We start from the raw sequence: 15,385 nt of genomic DNA, 5'->3' as shown, positions 1-15,385 counted from the left end.
GGACATTGGCACGACAAGACAATCGTGACAACGACGAGACGACACATACGTCCTGCTCGTCTTCCGATTTTTGCACGCATTGTTTTCCCGCTTGCCGGAAATTGCTCGTCATAAACATCATGCCGCAGCTGGAGCTGTTCACGCGTGATTGGTGGCCGGGATCGGAACAGACACACACGCAGCTCGTCCTGCGTCATTATGACGAAGGGCGAAGTAATTTGTGAGTGGACTGACCCGGTCGAATGAGCGAATGATGATGGTGTTCTGCAATTTCCGCGGCCAGAAACGCCGACGCCGATTGGCAACTAATTTTCCGGAGTCACCGAATGGGCCGCGGGATTGAAACCACTTCCGTTCCACTCGATTACTCGGTTCCTTCGCTTCTCGGTGGCGATTACTTTCCACCGCAGAGGCCTCTAATGGGTCTCTCTGAAGCAAGCATGGTTCTGGTGTGGCCACTTTCTGCCCCTCGAGGGTGCGCCACGCCACGCCGTTTATAGTTTATTCACGCTTGATTTATGGTGGAAATAATTGCAACAATTTGTCATCGCTGTTTTATTTTATAGCACTCATGGTAGCACCAAAAATCCCGGCACCGTTGGACATCAATTTCCTTCTCCGTGCGGTTGCCGTGCGGTGACCGCGAAAGACCTGGCCCACTGATGGACGATAATTTATGTTCACGGATGTGCCCAAGGGCCGGGCTTTTCCGAGTCGTTTTTTTTTTGTTTGGAGCTCCTGTTCCATCCACCCAGAGAAGGTTCAAAGTTCATGGTCGAAAAGCGTTGGTGCACGCAAACGCAGGCCAACTGGGCCGTGACGGGCGATTAGATATGATGAGCGACATCGATTAAGATCCAAATTTCGTGTGGATAGTTTCCAGCCGTCTGGAAGGCGGGTGATTGGGTCAGTTAATCATCCGACCGATGTGGGAACGATGAAAGTTTGGACGAAGGAAGGAATCGCATGCCGATAATAATGAATGCTGCCGTCGATTAGTATCCAAAATTGGTTCCGAATTTGGCCACGCACATAATGCAACATTAATAACTCCCTGACACAAACGATCGCTCCTCTTGGTTTGGTATTAAATCGAGCAATATTTGGCACAGTCTAGCAACCGAATGAGAGAATCAATGAAACCTTAAAGAAAACGTTAGGTCGACGAGAAAGAAATCCCTCATTTTCTCGGTAGATGGCTGTAGTGATCAAACAATTTCAGGATTGTGCTCATTGTCAAAGTTACACTAAAATAAATTCTTTGGCCGCCATAAATTTGACATTTGATTCCAGACATTTTTTATGTTCAAGATGTACCTCGCACTGGCAGACCCGTCGGCGAACATCAGAAATAACGATCGTGGTCTAAATGCGGTGGGACTTGATAGGTATCATGGATTTTGAGTTGCTTCCATATGGCCAAACACTAAATGAAGATCTGTAAAGTGGACCGTTTGAAGCTGGCAATTGACTAGAAACAATTAGAATTTGCCAACAGTAAAGATGGTGTGTTCCATCAGGACAGCGCAATATAGCACTCTGCGATCCAGGATAAGAGATTCGGATCAAGAGATTAAAATTTTCCCTACAAATAATGGATTTCTTTTTCCCTAACCAGTTAGAATCGGGAACAATTGCATTAGCTCTATCTCTGGGTTGGTTTGACTTAGGAAATACACCAAGGTGTCAAATTGAAGGTATTTTATTGTACTTTAAGAGAAAAATTTCAGAAATTTATTATGTCGGTCATCGGATGAAATCACGAACTTTCTTTAGAATGCGCGTTATAATTTTCTACACAATCTTCTGGTCCACCTCAGCGGCTAATTTGATCCAATTTCTCGCCATCTCTACAGCATCCCACATCACCTTTCCAGTATTTTTCAACTTCCTATTGATTGTTGCCCAATAATTTTCGATTGGGTGGAGTTTAGGGCAACTTGGTGGGTTGATATCTTTTGTGATGAAATCCACCTTATTGTAAAATTATCACAGAACTACATCCCTGCTGTAGTGGCAGCTTTCCAAATCAGGCCAAAACTTTACCGGACCTTTGTGTTACTTAATAAATGATAGAACTCGCTTTTTGAGGCACGCTTCCTTGTATAGAGTTGAGTTCATCGTCGTGTTTGTGATGAAAACCTTGATTTCTGTCCACAGGTGCAAATTCCTTGTCATATCATTAATTTTTGCGCAAATTTATTGGCGAATACAAATTTGATCTTGGAGGGGCATCTCCCCGTGCCGTGGCGAGATAAAATTTTGGTCCAGGAAGCCGTCCAAAATCAAATTTCACGTATGTTTCGTCGTCCATACGCAAGCATCCTTTGTACCTCGTCATAACCTTCTCGTACAACTTTCTAGTGCGTGTTTTAATGACTAGATTTTGTGTAAGTGTCCTTTTTGTATGCTTAAATGCAAGGAAAAAACAGTAGCTTCTTCGTAGACAGATTTCCCAGGCAGTGCTTTTGCTGGTACCATATTTTTTTGCAATATCCCGAATCGAAAGTCCAGAATTTGCCTCGATTGATCTTAAAACCTTCCAGTTCAGCTGCCGATTGTATGTTCCACTACGACGTCTACTCTGAATCTTTTAATCTACGGTATTGGGTGCCCAGAAATGGTAAAGCACAGCATATATAGTTGATTTTGCAAATTTTTGTGTTTTTGAGATTTTTAAAGTAGACCACGTGGTGTTTTCGACGTGATTGTGCAGAATTATTTTTCCTCTTTCGAGTTCAATTAAGCATAACTTTCCATAAACTCCACGTACTAAGATGAAACTTTCAGCACTGAAAGTTGAATGTTTACTGAAGATATAACTATCAACACTTTTGAAATCCGACCACAAGAGGCGCTGCTAGAAATCATGCAATTGTTTCCGATTCTAAGTGGGCCATGCTTTAACAGTGGCCATTCGCATGAACCATTGCCTCCAGAGAAGCAATCACCCGAGAGTCCTCGAATTCCAGAGCCACTGCTTATCACGTGCAAAGTGCAAAGGAATTCAACTTGAACCCAACCAATGTTTGACAAATAGTGTGACCTCAAAAAATAACATTACACCCGGCAACGTCATTGACGCCTGATATTTATGCTCACCTTTCATCCTTCTTTGCACCGGTGGCCAATTTCAGAATAATTTTACCATCGCATCGCACACGGCCACAATGAACTGCAGGCAATTAGCAGAGACTCGTTCCGTGTTTGACTGTGTATAGTTTACTTTGAGGCAAGTTCCTGCTTCGGTGCCTCCGGTTGGGTGAACCGCAGAAATCCTACATACAACATGAGCTCATCAGCCCCGGGTTGAGTGCATAATTTCCATACGCTTCCGGATGCCGCCGGAGAGCCTGCCGCCGCCCGTGTGCAATTTGTTTGCCAATGTTCGCACTCGCTCTCCGCTCGCACTCGTTTACATAAATCATGACATTTATTTTCACATCAATTGGTGCGCCAAACTCGTGCGAATTCGTGTGCGGAGAGCGTCGAAGGACAACCCCGCTGCTCGGTGCATTAATCGAGTGGTGTGCTTTTAGCTGTCGCCAACCAAGGTGAAGTGAGTAAGTGGCCGGACCCGGGCATTACTTCGCGTCGGTGACACTCTCGTTTGGTCTTCCGGCTACGCTCTGATAACGGGATCACCCCAAGGGAGTGGTGCTCCGGTTCGCTTAGAAGGAAGTTAAAATTTCATATCAAACAACATGTTTGCATTAATTTAACTTTTCCGAGGCACCAAATCACCACACCAGATGGCCGGTTGTGGAAAAGATCGGCATCCTTCGGCGACGGCAGCAGTGAAACCTGTCCCACTCGTTAGAGTATCTGTCACCGACGGGGCTTCCGATGCCGCCCGGTGTCTTCCCGGAAAGCGGATCTCAACTTGCTGACATAAAAGCTATTACGAGTGTACTTAGCAACTATATTACAACAACATCATGCGCTTCGGCCCCAAGCTCGTGCCACTGGATCGTGTGCCGAGTAGTAGCCGAGTAAATACGTCCTCCATTTACTTAAACACACAGCCAGACACAGAGAGAGAGAGAGAGAGAGAGAGAGAGCGGAAGAGAAACGAATTTGCACACAATGCTCAACGGACCGGGAACGATCCTGATGGCCATCAGCGACCTCCCTTTGTGTGTGTGTCGAGGGGGGTTAAAAACTTTCACATACAGCAATGTTAAAATAGTGATTTCCGTCAGTGTGTCGTAAAATCGTTTCAATGGCTCCATTTTCTATTAGCAGCGACAACAAAGTCCCGCTCGGAGCGAAAGAAGCTTACAGCCGGATTCGGACGCTGGCGGACGGGGCCGACGGCACCACACTCCATTGCGACCCACACAAACATCCTGTAGGGAGACCGGTCCCGGTGGTCGGTGGCTGATGTTTGCGCTCCGTTGGGCTCCGAGAGCTTCGGACGAAAGTAATCAAAGTTCGGCCGCTTAGAGAGTTTGTTTCGAATGCTGTATCCTGTGTCTTCCAAGTGTCTGGCCTGGCCTGTAAGTGTTGCAAGAAAATCGGAACGAGCGAGCGAAAGTAATCGCGCACCCGGCCCGAAGGGTGAAGAAACAGAAAGCGGATCGACCCACGGAACACAGAACTCTGACTCCGAATTACGAGGTGCACGCTAATGCGATTTGCGATACGCTGACATCGAACACGACTGGCGAGTGAGCGCGGGAACATGCTCAACAACTCGCTGGTAAAATTTAAAACTAACTCCCCAAGGACTCCGGCAGGCAAGCCTAAATGGGCCAAAGGCCGGTGGCAGACACTAGGCTGGCCCCCGGGCGGCCGGGTGCATGTTTTGCGTGCCCTCTCCAGGTGCACATTCTGACACCTTTCCGGAATATTTGGCCCAAACAACGACCCCAGGCCCAGGACCACAAGTATCGTCTGGCAGACGGGGGCCTTGGCAGCAGCAGGAAGGAACCTAGGCCAGTTGCTAGCAGGCTTTTGCGGACGACGAGGACGCGAACAACACGGCCAGGACCTGCGCCGTGTATATCATTCGCACCCCGAGCCCTCCGGGTGTATGTACACACAAATAACTGTTTAGTTTCATTAGGCTTCTGTTTCCTGTTCACAACTTCATTTTCCTAATACACGCCACGGGCTGACGACGCCCCGGAGTCGGGAGAGTCTTGAAGTGTCTGTGCGCGGCAGGCTCACGCAAACAACAGACCCTGCACAAACACATATTTTACATTTTAATGCGGCACCGAGCCGTGCCGTGGTCCTGCGAAGGTCCTGCAGCGCCCTTGTCAAGGGCTGCGTGCGTGCTGGGTTTCTATTTATTTTCGCGTCGAAAGCGATGCAGGTCCCGACCTTAGTAAACGGCCTGGTCGGGGTCGGGGCTTGGGTTGGGATAATTAACGATAGTTGCACTTTGCTTGCGTACTTTTATTGGTCTGCACTGGCGCTGGCGCTTGGCAGACCCCGCAGACCGTGTCAAGCTTAGCGTCACATCGTGTAATTAGTACGTGCGGCTGGAACGGCTGGAATGTCGGCATCACGATGCAGATTCAATTGCATGATAAACTTAAATCATGTTGGCCACGCTGGCCATCTTGCACCGAACACAAATGGAATCGAAGAAACGACCGTCTGAACGACGTCTGGTGGTCTGTGGCCACAATCGACCAAATCGGCCACAATAAGACCCCCGACCCGGTCCCGAGTCATTACGGGATCGTGCCGGGATGGTCCCGGGATCCGGGTCTACCTACTCCGGCTGGTTCTCGGCGTCGGCAATAGAGATGATGAAGTGCCCATCTATTTATTCTTATCGTCTTGGGCCGGTGTTCCGGTGTGGCGCTTTTAAAATATGCCCGCAATAAAATGGCCGCCCCATAAATGTAATCTCCGTCCCGGCCACACAGTAATATGGCAACAATTTTTCATTTATTCCAATAAATTGTTATTGCTATCGTCTTCCTTTCGCCAGGTTCCGGCGCGCTCGGAGCACACATGTGGGCCGCGGAAAATGTGTGATTCAGAAAAGACGCTCAACCGCAAATGGACCCATCAGCTATGGAGTTATGGCGCGGGACGTACCACCGAAGGGTGTGGACTTTCCGCCCGATGGGGTCAGCGCATAAATCGCCCGGCTTTGATTGAAGAAACATTGCGCTTCGCGCGCTACAAATAAAAGTACAATAAATTACTGGTGAGTGATGGATTGTCGTAATGTGCCCTCCGCGCACCCTCTTTACGAACCCCTTTCGTCCTTTTGGCCGCTTCACGTAAATCACGGGTTTAAACCATTCCAGGGACCAGCTCGCTTCGCTGGCCCCTACTCGAATGTTCCTCAGTTTTTAACCTCCAGCCCTCGCGCCGCGATGTGTTTAAGTAGCGTAATTAGCCGACACCCACCGTATCCGTGCCCTTACCGTACCCGGGGGCCACGGGGCCACTGTCAACTAATTAGACCGCCCAACCCGGGACCGCGGCCGCTAATTCAATTGTGCGCCCCGATTAAAAGCTCGTGCATTCTGGTAGATTAAACAAGCCCATCTAAGGCCGCTCAGGTGCTGGTTCTCAATTTTCACCACGCCAAGCGCCCGGCAAAATATGAACCCGGGGCCCGGGAAGGCCCCCCTTCGTGGGCGGAACCCTTTACGCTTTTTTGATCGGGGTTAAAAATTAACTAATTATCATGTTTAAAGTTATTCCGCCACGCCAGTCCACCCTTCACAGGATCCGGGGCCACCGCTGTAGCCGGGAGTTTTTCGCCAATGCTGCCACACTCCCCAGCCCCCGAAGCCAACGAACATCACCGGTACGGTGTTCCGTGTCCACGGTGGCCACGGTTTTTTGGCCGAAAAAAAGCGCTACGAATCAGCGAATTTTTCGCGCTGATTACCGCACTTTCCGGCGGCCCTCTGGCCCTCTGGTGGCTGGCCGCCCAAGCCAGCACGGAGCACTTTTTTAATAATGTAAATTTTCAAACGCGTCAGCTAAATTTGCCAACCGCCTTCCGTGGGCCATACACATTCCGCTCTCTCTCTCTCTCTGGTTCTTTTCATCCGCCAGAACGTTTACTTTACGCTGTTGATTCAATGTTATTTTCGCCGGGCTTCTTTTTTTTGGTTCGCCTATACCATCGCCGGTCATAAAGAATTTGCAGCGCTTTCCCGGGGATCGAGGTTCCGCCGGTGGAGCTTTCTGCGTTCCTGCAACATTTCGCCGCTAAAAGATTAAAACAGTTTGATATTTTTAAATTTGTTTGCTTCTTTTCGTCCATTTCACGCCAATGAATTGCGCCGGAAGTGCTGAATCGCTGTGTGTTCGGATGTTTCTGAAAGCTGATCTTCACTTTGACAACGACAGAAAGCACTCAAAGCTCTGGTTCTGGTCTCGTTCCGAGAACTGGATCCTAGATCCGGCAGTCCTTAAACTCCCTGCACGAGAAAATGCTAATCGCCTAGAAGCCAGGTCGGAAGCCTGGCTGAGGGCCCCCATTTGGTCAAGGTGATAACCGGAGCAGAACCCAATGGAAAACGTCCTCACCTGCAGGTTGAATCCTTCGGGAGCTCTGCCAATGTGCAAAAAAAAAATGACAGCCTTCGCCATCACCGGCCACATCAGCCCTGGGGAAAAAGGACAAAAACCGCACCCGGAAGCCGTTCCCGAAACCGAATTTTCTGCGGCTTTCTGACAGCTTTTGACTTTTAGCAGCCACCGAGAAGGTCGCGCTTCCTGCGGGCTTCCGGGCCTGGCGAAGGTAAAAACGCGCTCTTCCAAAATGTCATTGTGCCCCCCGCCGGAGGGGGAGCCTACGCGTGGCAACCCCATCTCCGGTGGCGCATGTTTAGCATGCCACTTCCGCCGGAGCGCACCGATTCAGCCGATTGTTCCGTACGCGCGCTCCCCCGTTAATGCTCCGTGAGCAGAAGGCAAACAACGGGCGCAAGGTGGGGCCACACAGTTCCGAGACTCCTTCGGCCCGAGGGGACTTCCTCCGGCTTCATGCCAACCCACCCGGACGTGGGGTAGAAACTTTCACTAATCCCCTGTTGCGTTGCTGGCGCGAAAAGTTTGGCCTTTAAATGATAAGAAACTTTTTTTTTCGGGGCCCTTAGCCAGAAGGCAGCATAAAAAATCGACCGACCAACGATAACAATTTTTTCTCGTGCAACAGAAACCCAAGCTGCCAGCGTCGTCGTCCTCGTCGACGGGGTGAATGCGTGTGGTTAAACCGATTTGCCCCTGTCGGTACTCGGTCGGGGTGGGTAGCGCTACGGAATTACACTATTACTTGCAAACTTTTACCACGGAATCGTTGCCTATCGGCAGCTCCGAATCAAGACCCTGCAGTACCCTCAACAGGACTTTGTGGAGGAGTTTCTCGGCTGAAGCGCCCTGAGGCTCCTGATACGATCGATGCAAAAGTTGGAGTGACTCCGGCACGCATATCGACCATTTTTTTGGTTTAGAGTGTTCTTGGGCATACCTTGTGCCTTGTCGAGGCCATTGGAAAAAATAGCTTAAAGTTACGGGCCGCCACACAGAACCTGCATCGGAGGATCCTCACGATTTTTGCGCTTAATTTTAACACTCCCAGTTCGGGTGGCCCCAAACACCCTCTGATGGGTGGCCATTTGTTGTGGCATCTGAAGATTTTTGTTTACACGGCCCATTACGCGGCCACGCGCCCATTACGAACATACCGCAACATGCTCTGCGTTCGACGGCGTAAGTGTGAAAAAGAAAACTCTCACCCATCACCCCAGGTGCGGTCACGGGGCACTGATTTATGACCGCACGGCCGAACGGTGGGGGAAATTTATGACCACTCGCCGTCGGTGGTGGAGCAGGTAAAACTATCGCCAAGCATGCCGAACTGAGTTGTTTTGATAGCGAGCGGTTGACAAATTATCAAACGATGGCCCACTGACCTCGGTGGGTGTGGAGCCGTGTTGCAGGATGCTCTCGGCATTCATTACCCCCCCCGGGCAGACCAAAAATCAGTTCCTTAAAACACTCGCACGGCTAACTTTCCCAAGCCCAGAAATCCCGTCCCGACGCAAAGGGGCAACTTTCGACTCTAAACGATGCAAAGAGAGCACACGGACGGGCGGTCGGTTCGCTTCCGGGCATCATCGCTCACTCGCGGGCGCCGGCTTGCTGTTGATGTAGGGAGAATTAATTTGTTTATTTGTGTAATATTTATGATACAATCATAACAACAATCATTGGCACAACGGCGCGCCTGCATACGAGGTACCGGGACCCGACGGGCATCCATCAGGCCCGGGTGCCAGGACGATCTTGAAGGCGGACCGTGAGGGGGCCCCAGCAAACTTCTGCTGCTAGCGGCTCCGGAACCTCCGTACGAGATAACTTGCTCTCACTCTCTTTCGGGTTCGGGGCTGCGACCCACCTATGCTAATGCTACACGGAACCCAACTCCTCGGCGGTCGGTGTTCGTGTTCGGGGACCAAACTTTACCCCGGACGTGCCCGCCCGGACTGAAGCACTGCGAAAGAACTGCTTCACCCACGAGAAATCCCCCCAAAAAACCCAACGGGACAGGTTGTTGTAGTTTTCCTCAAATCATAATCAGATTACGCGATACATACGGCATGCCGTTGCGGCCCCCGGCCCGTCCGGGAACCCTTAAATGATCCGATCAACGGATTACTTCGGGTCGAAAGTTTCGGCCTCCAGGACGGTTTGACGGGACCGATGTTTGAAAAGAACATTTCACTTGCAGCCGTCAGCCGGTCAGCTCATAATTAATATCAGCCGTCGGAGAATTCGGGGCCAAGAAGTGACGTTTCCCGAACAAGGTTTAAAAAATGCGTTCGAAAAGATTTTAATGTCGGAAGCCATTTATCATCCGCAGAAGTAGCGCGTATATGCAAATGGACCGTTTTTTGTTATTAACTTTTCCCCGAAAGTCGTGTTCGCGTAATTACCATAAACACACTCGGTCGCTCTTTAATTCCTCTGCCGCGGCGTAGATCGCTCCTTAAACGCAAGCAAGGCCAGAGCAGTAGAAAAATGGCCGCTACAGCAGCCTGGTGCGGAGAAAAATCAATCTCCAGAGTACACAACCGGCAGCCAGCCAGCCAGCGAGCACAATAAACACCGAGACGGCCCCGGGCCACAACACGCATTTATTATTCCTGCCAAGCGAGCGAGTCGGGCGCAATCCTGCCCGAGGGAAGTCGCCTTCGGTCCGCAGTACTTCATACCGACGAAAGGACGCACAATCAGCGAAGGGACGGTGATGGAGCAAACAGACTCCTTCGGCCGTTTCGCTCGTTGGCCAGCTCCACAGAAGACGGCTCTTCTAACCCAGAGCGAGAGAGAGACCCGGACCGCCCGGTTTTGTTACGTTCATGCTCAATTTCAATTGTAAATGCAAAACTTTCACCACACCACGCCGCTTTCGCCGGGCTGTGTTCCGGCAAAAACGCGGTTCCCGTATTCCGTGGTGGTGGAATAATGTAATTGTTGAGGCGGCCCGTCACTTACCTGCAGGTAGACGTGGCCCTGCTCGATCCACCCGATCGCCAGATCGGCCCCGGACAGGGTGCCATCCTTGGAGAAGCCGACGCCGACGTAGCCGAGCGTGCGGGCCTGTATCTCGAGCGTGATGTCCTGTGGCCCGACCGTCCACAGGAGCCGATAGTTCGGGTCAAAGTCCACCAGATGGTCCCACCGGTGGTGCGCACCACCGCCCGCTGGATTGCCCAACGATGCCGAGCATAATTCACCGTAAACTAACAGCAGCAGCACCACCAGTGGCAGTAACGGGGCGTTCCGTAGGCCACTGCCCGAAACCCACCGTGCCGATCGGCTCTTCACTCCGTGCACTGTTTGGCCACTCATTCTGGCACCGACACTCCACCCGCACCTGTTTAGCACAAGTTTTCCTTCGGGAAAGCGGGCACGACCCACTACCCGGACACACTTTCTTTCCGTCACTCCGATTCCGTCGTCACTGCTTTGCGATGGCAGCGCGGCCAAGTCAACCGCGACACGTTGGCATCTGAAACGGAATGCAAGCGCAATGATCAGTTTTTATAGAACGCCGGAGTCGGTGGTGCGTTGTTTTATCTAAATCATTAATTATGAACCAACGAGGGAAGGAGTGCCTGAAGGAGGCCATCTTGGAGCAGGAGCAGACTGAACCCGAGCCGAGCCGGCGACACAGTGGGAAAGTGTCACTTGTTATAAATTAGTTTTAATTTAATGTGGCCACACTCTGCCCGGGGGCCGGGGCCGGTTTGCCTGCTTATGGTGCGGTCACGTACCGCGCCGCTGATGACGACAACGACGGTGCTGATGATGGCGGTCGGTGCAACAAAAATGCAACATTTCTAGAGCACTGATAGCAAAGACTATGCAATGTGTCGGTCGGATGGCCCGTGCCAGCCACATGGGAATGCTAGTGGATATGGTTCCACTTTCTTCCACGCGAACGGCTTCATGACGACCGAGGCGATAAGGGGGATGATGCTGACACACATAAAATTAACTGTTGCTTCGTACTGATAGCACCGCGACGCGAAGCACCGCGAACGATTGCACCGAAGTTGGGGAAATTTTTTTAGACATTAAAACAAATTATGAGTCACGCTGCGACACGGCAAGGAGCTTCATTCCACTTGATTTGCGATGTTGTGGCATCGGAATTGTGGTCAACATTAGAGAGATGGATTAAAGAGATTTGTTGAGCTCAGATGAACTACTTGTGAAGGTCTGCCTCTCAGCTCAGGTCGGACCATATAGGAGGTATCAAAAGTATTAATGTTAGACTGTTCAATAGAGCTTGAGAAGGGTTCGACAAGAAAAATACAATTTGAAGGTTTGGAATACAACTTAATTATTCCGTATAGTCTTCCTGAACTCTCGTTCGAACGAGATGAAGATGAATCCAATTTATGAATTTAATACCTGAAGTGAGAATCTGAAATTGCTACACAGCTTTCTGACACCCAGCATTTCAGTCAAAACACTGCTTCCTTTTCTCAAAGAGCTATGAGCAATGAGCCTTGAGCTTCTACTAAACCTCTTTCAGTCAATCGACGATTTTCCAATACCTGTATTTTACGATAAACTGTATTTTGTCGATATCTTCTATTTTGCCTTCAATTACTACTCGTCTACTCGTACAGTCGAATCGAGTAAAGTTCTCGTACTCGATTGTCGAACTCGTTTGCCATTTTTAGATGATTTCCGCGTTTCTGATGATTTCTACGTTTCCGATAGCGGTAGTAACAGTGAAGCAACTGAAAATACAAAGATTCATCGCAAAATATTGCTATGTAAATTTGAAAAAAATGAATTTTTCATCACCAAAATAAAAACTATCTTTGAAATTATCATTATCTTAACAGGCTCTTTCCGTAGCAAAAAGTTGACGTAGGCCGGTTTGTCAAATTCGAGTACCCGATTGAAAACCATAACCATGCGGTGTGAACGCTATTGATCGAGAGTAAAAGTTCATCCAGTTGAAAGCTCCCGTTACGGAAAGTCGATCGACTGCCTCGATAACAAAATGAACTTAAACGACCGTTTGAGTGAACTTCGTGATCGACTTCGAGAATCATAATAGGGCCCTTTAACCATTCATTCATAAATTTCCTTTGCTTTTCTAATAAACATTATTTGTTCCAAAAATATAAGACTATAGAACGGACAGAATCGTATCAGACACCAACTTAAACTTTGAAACCTAAATTGATGCCCTGTCAGGGGTTCGAACTGAAGAAAAACCGATTGATCGGTGCAGCGCAGACGGATGAAGGAAAGTTGTGTTCACCATTCACTCAGTTTTAGTCATCAGTTTTCTCAATCAGTTTTTCATTTGTAGTATCCATTCCGAGGTTCTTATCTTCCAGCCGTTCAAGGCGTGGAAAAGTTAATAGTCATCCGAAATTACAAAAAAATAATATTTTCAGCACCACACGCTGACAACTTGGACGAGTTTCCCGGCACTCACCAGCACCGGTGGCGAGTGGCGGCCAAAACTTTGGTCGACAATTACACGGCACCATGGCGGCAATGGCTCTTTTCACCGTAAAAACCTGTGCCCACAACACCGAAGCTAAATTCTTTGGGTGGGTTTCGGGCAAAGTTACATCCGCGAGTGCCCGCGAGTGTTATGACTTTAGACAACTCTCCGCCGCAGACGGCCCGCGTGGGTCTTTCGCTGAGATTTCCCGGGCTCGCGGACTCGAGTGGCGCACATCGGCCACAAAAAAGTGGAAAAGAAAAGAAATAATAATAACACACTTCATGAAGAGGATATGTTAAGAGAAAACGCTCGCGATGAAAAGCGGGCCCAGGGCCAAAGCTTCGGCAACTTTGAATGGACCAGGCCCGGGGTTTTGAGTGGAAACGGAGGCAGGCTCGTTCAAGTGGTGCACCTGGCCACCATTACCTGGCCGGCCGGCCGGCCGGCTTTCCATTGTGTCTCGGGTGCCATTACAAAGGCCGCGGCCGGCTCCCGGAAACCCGGTGTATGTTTTTCCGACCCTCCAAAGAGGACGGCTCTTACTGCTCGGGTGGGGCCGGGGGGTGGTGAACACGGAAACGGCAAACCGCTTAAGGCGCCGGAAACATGCTCTCACTTTGTAGTGTGCAATAAATGAGACAAAACTCCTGCAACCGGCTGCTGCTGCTGGTCCCGCTGGGAATACGCTCGCTCCGTGGGAATGTGGGTTTTATGTGTTCGATTTGATTGTTTCACCTCGCGCTACGGAAGCTCCTGGTACGGCCCCGGACATGTTGCGATGCCATATGGTGCGAGCATAATAAACCGAGCCGTACTTGCGGGAATCATTGAACGCAACGCACGCGCGCCAAGTCACAGCCCCGTCATTGTTATTCATAATGCCTTCGCAACTCTGTGGAGTGCCAGGATATTATACAACGTGCCAACGTGCTCCATTCGCGGTCGGTTCATTGGATCCGCACACGGCTCAATCATTTTCCGCGTATCCCCGTCAAGAAGTGGAGCTTCAGCCACAAAAGATGGAAAGAAATCCTTCAAGGGCCACTTCAGGCATTGCGAGCCCAGTCCTTATCCGGTGGTCATCCAGCTCGTGGTCCCTGGAGGACTCCATTTTCTTCCGTTTGGAGGCACCCGGTTCTTTACAGTGAAAAATTCATAATCTTAAGACCCTGGGCCTGTCGGTCCTGTTCAGTCCGCATTTGTTTGCATATTTTGCCGCATCTTACGCGGCAGGAACCGCTTCGAGGATCCTAATAAGGAGCACGCAACAGCACGCACTTCACGCGCCAAATTTGGTGGCCACCAGGGTGGCCGGGCGCGCCATAATGGCTATTGTAAATCAATTTCAACACACAGCCTCGTTTATGGTGGGCCCGTACTTTTTAGCAGCTCGTTCAAAATTCGTTAAGCCGCCTTTGAGCGAGTGGGCGAGACCACGTGGCCGCGCGAAGTGTGTTGGCCGCCACCCAAAAAACCGCCCAGCCCAGCCAGCTTTTGAGGGCGGCCGCTTTTTTTCCGTTCGCCGTTTTTGAAAAGCTACTTAGACAGCTTACGCTAACAAACACCGCCAAGATACGGCGTGCGCGATCCGATGGTTCCGACGGGGCTTGAAAGGCCCCACTTGGTGTGTTTTCCTTGAATCTTGGCTGCCTGGCCTGAAGAAGGATGCTGCCGGTGGCGGCAGCCGGGAGGCACATTTTCGACACACACTCGAGCCACGGCCAGAGGCGCAAGTTTATTTACACGTGAGCAGATGAGATTGTACTCGACAAAATGAAGCCTCCGCCCCGACGGGCAAGACGGTGCCGCGAGTGCTTTCCCGAACCCCGGGGGTCCAACCCGAAAGGCGGCCGGGGCTAAATGATGCCGACGACAAAGGCGGGATTATGACTTTTAGGAATATGTTAATTAAGTGAAACATGATTGCTTACAGATTTGTGCGTACCGAACGCCACGGGCTTCCACGAAAAGCCTCGGGCGGCATGATTCATGCCGTGGCTGCCGGTGTCAGTGGCTTCCTTTTTTGTTGCTGGTTCTAGTGCTTTTGACAATGGAAAAACTTTGGGCTCCCCCCCTGATTTCGTGTCGACGATATCGAAGCCAGGCGCAAACCGTCTGCGCCTTGCTTGCTGTCCTGGCGGTGCGATCAACGCTTTTGACATAAATATTAAAGGCAGGCGCGGGCTGGCATTAAAACTAAGTGAAGCTTCTTTCCAAGAAACTCCTTCGCTTCCCGGGACGCCCATTTTGAGTAGCATAGCGAGGGCCGGGAAATTGGAATTGGAAAAATCGCGAAAACGCGATGCGAAAACTAACCCTTAGCAAACTCGTTCGGTAGCAACAGACCAGGAACCAGGGACCAGGGACCGTGGCGCATTTTTTGGGGTCAAATAAAAAATCACTCAACTCGCC

At 50.2% G+C, this 15,385-nt stretch overlaps 1 protein-coding gene across 1 annotated transcript in view; it reads right to left on the bottom strand.

Moving 5' to 3' along the window:
- The window catches only part of LOC131215133 (MOXD1 homolog 2-like), a 38,225-nt gene extending 27,383 nt beyond the window's left edge, over nt 1-10,842 (bottom strand). Inside the window, exon 1 of the mRNA XM_058209517.1 lies at nt 10,486-10,842. Within this exon, the coding sequence (XP_058065500.1) occupies nt 10,486-10,842 (357 nt within the window). The remainder of the gene's footprint in view (nt 1-10,485) is intronic.
- Between the last annotated feature and the right edge of the window lie 4,543 nt (nt 10,843-15,385).

This window comes from Anopheles bellator, chromosome 1, assembly GCF_943735745.2.
Source record: "Anopheles bellator chromosome 1, idAnoBellAS_SP24_06.2, whole genome shotgun sequence".
Classification (NCBI taxonomy): domain Eukaryota; kingdom Metazoa; phylum Arthropoda; class Insecta; order Diptera; family Culicidae; genus Anopheles; species Anopheles bellator.
Note: the sequence above shows the minus strand (reverse complement) of the source record. Positions and strands in the feature narration are given on the sequence as shown.